Source organism: Pinus tabuliformis, chromosome 3_2 (genome assembly GCF_031772625.1).
Source record: "Pinus tabuliformis cultivar Carrire ecotype Pingquan chromosome 3_2, CPIR1, whole genome shotgun sequence".
In the NCBI taxonomy this organism is placed as follows: Eukaryota; Viridiplantae; Streptophyta; class Pinopsida; order Pinales; family Pinaceae; genus Pinus; species Pinus tabuliformis.
Window position 1 is genome coordinate 492,761,856 of NC_142302.1, and position 7,231 is coordinate 492,769,086.

The 7,231-nt window shown below is 31.7% G+C and overlaps 1 protein-coding gene across 1 annotated transcript; it reads right to left on the reverse strand.

Annotated features, from left to right (window-relative positions):
* Positions 1-3,651: 3,651 nt before the first annotated feature.
* LOC149181447 (glyoxylase I 4-like) lies at positions 3,652-6,241 on the reverse strand. Its single transcript, XM_089418322.1, has 5 exons — positions 6,085-6,241; positions 5,841-5,992; positions 5,655-5,736; positions 4,196-4,271; positions 3,652-3,922 (listed from the first exon to the last, which is right to left on the reverse strand). Exons 1-5 carry the CDS (start codon positions 6,157-6,159, stop codon positions 3,882-3,884), a joined length of 426 nt encoding a protein of 141 aa, XP_089274448.1. The 5' UTR covers positions 6,160-6,241; the 3' UTR covers positions 3,652-3,881.
* Positions 6,242-7,231: the final 990 nt, after the last annotated feature.

The following is a 7,231-nucleotide window of genomic DNA, read 5'->3' on the forward strand; positions in this document are numbered from 1 at the left end:
TTGATTGTTTGCATTAGATGCATTGATTGTAGTGCAGATGTTGATTTCTGATTTGATGTAATTGGATGTATGATTATACATTAATTTTAAAGTGATTGGATTAACATTGTGCATTGATTTCAGTGTAAGCACAAAAAAATATTGACAATGTACATTAATTTTTGTGTTATAGTAATTCAACCTATTAATATTGGAGAGAAAGAGAGAAAAGGTATGATGCTTGCTACAATAGCTCGAGTTAAAGATTTAAATGGTTTATGATTTAACATGTCCTTTTCATATAATCGATATGAAAAGATGACAAAAGTAACAAGGGTGACAATAAGAATAGTAGAAGAAAATAGTTTGAGATTAATCACAATGAAGACTATTTATAATTGACTATATTCTTATTATTCACATTTTCTATCATTCAACACTATTACATTGTCACTTTACATTCAAAAATTTTATTTCATCATTTTTCATCATTAAAGTTATTAACAATATTTATCATCTCAACAAACTGAGGTAACTAAACAAATTTAAAATTAAAATGACCAGATTAATCTGAGACATATTTAGCATATTTAAAATTATTATATTAATATTAGATGAATTTACATATTATTGATAAAATTAATCATATGTTCGTTAGATTTTCTTTGGCTGCACATGACTAAAACCAGCCTAGATCCATCTTAACTCCAGATCTATCAAGCTCCGAGAGGGATCAAATCTCTCAAGGTGAAAACTTTTCCCGAAATTTTGCACTCAAAAAAGAGGTTGGCACCTCAAGAGATTTTATCCTTCTCGGCGCTTGATAGATCTAGAGTCAAGATGGATCTAAGCTAGTTTTATAACATTTCTTTATAATTACTTTTGAGATATATATACACCTCTATCACATTAACATATATAAAATATAAATATTAGCTATAAATTAAAATTCATTTTACCATATAAATTAAAATAATAATTTTGTAACAATATTTAAATTCCATTAATAAGCACATAAGAAATTAATACTTACAATATAACAAGATTTTTAACCATGGATATTCAACCCACATTACCATGGATATTATTAACCATACCATACCATGGCTCATCAACACCACGTGTCAAAAAACCATCTCTCATTTCGCAATCAAAATAATACTTACAATATAACAAGATTTTTAACTATGGATACTCACCCCACTTTACTGTGGAAATTATAAACCATACCATACCATGGTTCATCAATACCACATGCACAAATTAAAAAAACATCAATAAATAAATAAAAATAGTAATTAAAACGTTTTGACTCAAATTACATAAAATTAAAAAATAAACTAATAATTAAAATTAATAATTAAACTAACTTAAATCCATCTTAATTCTAGATATATCAAGTTTCGAGAGGGATCAAATTTCTCGAGGTGCAATCATTTCATCAATTTTTGCACTCATAAAAGAGGTTTGCACCTTTAGAGATTTTATCCCTCTCGGTGCTTGATAATATATAGATTTTTATCCCTGCCTTATAATGTTTTTTATTTTGGTAAAAAAAATGATTTTCAATTTATTTTAAAAAATTTAAACAATTTTATGAAGTTTTGAAAAAATATTTTGAAAATAAAATATATATATATATTTTAATTTTTTAAAATGTAAATTGGCTTTTTTCTAATTAGTTGATGACTATTTTTATGTGGTTTTAAATTGAATAGTAAGATATAAAAATTATATTAAAATAAAAATTAAAAATATTCGCAAAGTATAATAATAATTTAAACATTGTTATAATACAATAGGTCAATACCATGGTTCATAATACAACATACTCAAAAACCATAACTCATTTCAAAATTAAAAAAAAAAAAATTAATTTAATTTTATAACTTTTTTTTAAATTAAAACTTAATACTTACAATATAACAATATTTTTAACTATAGATATTTACCTCGTTTTACCATGGATATTATTAACAACACCATTAACTTTTAAATAAGCTGCTTGTAATATTATGGCTTGTACCATACATTATCAATACCAAAAACTATAACTCATTTCAAAATATAAATATTTTAAATATTTTATTTTTAATTTAAAATTCGGCCAACCTTATTTTAAAAAAATGAGTATTCTTGATCCGATGAACATGTCTTAGTATATATTTAAGAATCATGTGAATATTTATCATCCCCGTCGAGATGAAACACATCTTCAAAAATGGAAACTCAATTAAAAAAATAAAAATAAAAAACTTTTGAGTGTTCTTTCCCTTCTAGGCAGTTTTCACTTATCTGAATGTGCCTTCCCTTCAATGGTATGTGCCTTCCCTTCAATGGTAGTCTTGCTCAGGTAAACAAATATACCTAAAACCTTCTCAAACAAGCGGCTTTCAGATTGACGATCTCAGTACTCAAAGGATCTGGAAAGGTTTCACTGAATCCCCATAAAAAGGTATTACCCAGTTTCTGTAAAAGGTCCTTTCAAGAGTGTAAGATCTGGAAAGGTTTCGCTGAATCCCCATAAAAAGGTATTACCCAGTTTCTCTAAAAGATCCTTTCAAGTGTGTTGTAAGCTCGCTCCTTCCCTTCTGAGGAAGGTCACAAATTTTGTAGATGTGCTCCAATAATATCTTAATCTTAACCTAACTTAGGAGGTGACTAAAAGACTAACCACTTTGATAGAGACTCAATACGGCACCAACCTTATTTCAAGGTTAACCCTTCTTGGAGTTGGTCCTACACCAACCTTAATGTTGAATGAAAAGTCTTACCTTTATTGTTTAGAAGAATGGGGTTGGTCCTTTCAAGGAGGTTACAAGGACAATGTTACTAAGTAGGTTGACGTTAAAGGATAAAGGATCAACCTAATAAAGTCTTAACTGATCCTTCTATTGAAAGGTTGGTATCAACCCAATAAAGCCATACTCAACTTTGTTGGTCTTGAAACGGAAATCCATATGAATGCCTGAAAGGCCTTATCAACGAAGGGTTAGTTTTGAGAGCTCTGCAAGTTTCTGTTCTTATTTGGGAAGAACAAAGGGTCAACATGCTTATCACTTAATAATAGACATATTGAAAGCAAATGTCTTTAAAAGGACTTGAAATGTCTTACATATTTGACGCAATCAAGACTTGACCACCTTGTGTTCAAGACCAGCATGACAAGAATAACACACGTAATTCATTTGGCCTTAGTGAAATCATTTTCATACCGCGGCTCTGTGAAGGGTTCTCCCAAGGTTCTAAGGCTGATAGAAACAAGAAATTCCCACCTTTCAGTCAGACTTTTCCGAGACCTTAGAGTCTTGGCACAATAAGGCTAACACATGCAGGGTTAACCATTCTTTGAACGGTTGACCTTAGTTGACATGCAGACTAGTCCTACTAGTAAGACTCTGTGAAGGGTTATCCCTAGATGATAAGGCTGATACAATCAACAGATTATCACCTTTCAGTCAGACCTTTTCCAAGATCTTAAAGTCTTGGCACAATAAGGTTAACAACAGACAAAACAATAATACATATTGGCATATATTTATTAATATATTCATGCTACATTTGAGAATTAATAAAATATTTTTATCAGAATTATCATGATGAAAATATCAGAGGAATAACAATTTTAAGAGAAAAAAATTCACAAATAAATTTAACTAGATTTGCAGGTCCTTTACACACTTCAAAACCCTTTATCTTCATAATATTATTTATAGTTAGATGATCACCACATTACAACCTCTCTTCTGTGTATTACTTTGTACCTCATGTATCTCAAACTAGTGCCTGCCAATTTCGGGCCTCAGGGTTGGATAACTTGCTGACTACAGCTACAAGCTAGTAGTAACATCAATCCACCAATTGAATCGCATTCCTCCATAAGTGGAGAAGGAATATGCACCTTACTGGCGTCTAGGCCAGTTGCCAACTTCCAGGCCATTCCCTGTTATTAAAAATTAAGACAAAACACAGACCTCTTATATTCCATGCCAAGCAGACAATAATATAACATCTCATACTTTGAAGCCAGGAGTAGATGCTACGTTTTGCTCAAGAACAAGAATATAACATATTTTAGCTAAGAATTCCATAGAAATTTTGATCAGAAATTCTCCCCGCCAAGCTAGAAGTCAGGGAAGCTGTCAATTTCTGGATGGCAACCAACTTACCATGGTGACTGCAGAGAGGGAAAAAGAACAAATACAAGGGAACTTACCATCAGGATCGCAGAAGAAGACTTGCTTGATTTTTCCTTCCTGTTGTGTTTTCTCATAAAATGGGATTCCCTTTTCCTGCACCAAATATAATTTATGGTAATATTCATAACTTTAAACCTTTTAACTTGAAAAAAATTTGTCTAATATTTATCTTACATATTTGAACAACTTAAAGAAACTCGAGGATTTCACACGCCTCTCACCAATTAGTAAATTATTTATTCTTGGATAGCAAATGTGCAAAAGGTCCAAAATTAAGATCTCTCCCATTAGTGATTGGTGGTAGAGTCTTTGTTCATGTATGGTAAATGGAGAACTTTTTATTCTTACATGGTAATTGGTGAAGTTTTTATTCTTCCATAAAAAAAGTTGCAAAGTTCAGATATCTCCCCAAAACTTACCTAGTTATACCATGTTAATCAGATCTTTCTTTATTGTTTGTTCTTACACTAAGTAAAATATGTTTGCTGCAAAGTTTAAATCTAGTCTCTTCGCTTTTATAAGTAAAATCTATTTGATACAAAATTCAACCAGATAGATTCTTTAAAGTGGATATTCTATTTGGTGCAAAGTTCAAATCTAGTCTCTTTGTTTTACAGATAAAATCTATTTGATGCAGCATTCAACCAGAGAGATACAAATCTCTTTGGTTGAACTGGAGATTGCTCTTTGTTTGAAAGAGATGCAAAATTCAAATTTCTGATTTTCAAATCTCTCTTTTCTCCATATTAAAATGAATTTTGTTGCATATCTCTCTTATCATGTTAAAGTGAATATATCATGAATACTGTTTTGCATGGAAGTTTAAAGTTGAAATTTTCTTCTCAATAATAAAAATGATTGTGATAAAGTGAGTATTGTAAAATACATTTTTCCTCTTACACGGATAGGTGCAAAGTTCAAATCCCTTCCCATTTAGTAAAGTCTCTTTGCTCTGGCTGAGAAGAGATGCGAAGATTACATCTATTCCCTTGTTATCCATATTGCAGGGCGAAGTGAATTTATCTCTTTGCTCTGGCTGAGAAGAGATGCGAAGATTACATCTATTCCCTTGTTATCCATATTGCAGGGCGAAGTGAATTTATCCATATTGCAGGGGTAAAGTGAATTTATCCATATTGCAGGGGTAAAGTGAATTTATCCATATTGCAGGGGCGAAGTGAATTTATGCTACTTTAATTCCTTGCTGCAGGGTGAAGTGAATTTATTTATGTTGCAGGGATAAAGTAAATCTATGCTACTTTAATCCTTTGCTCAACAGATGTGAAGTGAAATTATGCTACTTTGATCCCCTGTTCAGGGTGAAGTGAATTTATTTATGTTGCAGGGATAAAGTAAATCTATGCTACTTTAATCCTTTGCTCAACAGATGTGAAGTGAAATTATGCTACTTTGATCCCCTGTTCAATAGATGTAGGTTTAAAAAGGATTTATGTGTTGTTAACACAGTACACTCACCTTCAGGGATTTGACGAAACCATCATAGTCAGGCACGCCTAAAGAAATATGGTGGCTGCGTGGCAGAAGTTCCAGATCCTTCCTGCTCATAAACGAACACGGTTATCTCGGAGAACATATGTAACCTGGAGATAAGCTTTATAAGATCACTAATACTTCAAAAAAAAGAAAAACATATGTACATACTCGACATCAGGGCTTGCGCTGTGTGGGCTTTCAGGTAGATTTGAGTTGGGATTCTTCTGAATAATGTGTAAAGAAAACGAGGGCGGAACAGTACTGAGCCATACAACCTCGAACCCGAAATTGGGCACATCGATTCTCTGAAACCCGAAAACCTGTAGCAGTTATATATGTGTGAGACAGAGAGCGCTTCAATGTCTCGAATCCAGCTGTATAGATAAAATCTTAATATGAAGGCAAGGCTTACCTCCTCGTAAAACCGCGCAAGGCGTTGGACGTCCGTTGTTGACCTCGCCACATGATCCAGATGAATTCCTGCCATGGAGACGGAGATGGTAATGGAAAATTACAGTGCTGCTCCCAAACTCTAATTTCTCTGATCAGAAATGGGTTTCACTTGCCTTTACTTCTCCTATTCGAAACTTTTGTGTGAAAAAAAAAATTGTTTTCCACGTGTACTACCATAAGCAAACAACGTGTCTTTTTCTTTTCTTCGGAATGGGTTGTGCTAATTGTAATTTCGGATTTAATAACTTTTATTTTATTTATTTTATAATGTTACTATGCAACTTTAGTATTATGTGATTAAGGTATGGTATGTAATGTAGAGTTGGATTGTGTGATAGTGTAACAAATTTCATTTTGATTATGGGAAGTTGTGATATAATATAGGGAATTTATGTATTTATTTTTGTTTTGTTTATTAGGTTATGTGAGTTTTGAGATGATGAATATTTTTAATTTGTGTAGTTGTAATTTAGGGGTATTTAAGTCGTCAAAAATTATTATTCAATCTAGGCCACATCAACTTTTAGTATAATTGGATTTTTTCACATGGAGATTTAAACCGAGAACCTTTACACCACAGAGTGCCTTAATAGAATACCTTGACACCATTTGCTCTATGTTTCAATGGGAAGAAATTAAAAATTGCATTCATTTGGAATTTGATATTTTTATTATTATTTAAGTTAAATTTTAATTTTGTCACGAGTTTTATCATGTATATTATGGTTGAAAACATATTCAAAAGGTTGTAAATTATTTATTAATTTATGGTTAGAATAAAGAACTTTGTTCCGAAATTAATTTATTTGATGTAACATATAATCATAATTATGTGATGATCTAAGAGGATCTCCACAATCAATTCCATGGCTTTCAAATCATTAAATTTTTTAAAAGATGTCCAAGCTACCACATAACTTCAACATGGTATCTAAATGTGTAATACCCTATGTTAGCCCCATATGTGTATCATACATATCATGTTTAAGTCTGTGAGCTAGGAAGTGTTTTGGGGCCCATGTGCCCATGTATATATGTGTTTTAGGCTAGTGTGTCTATGTTCATATGTTTTGAGATTGGAGTGCCTATGTGATTTTAGGTCGATG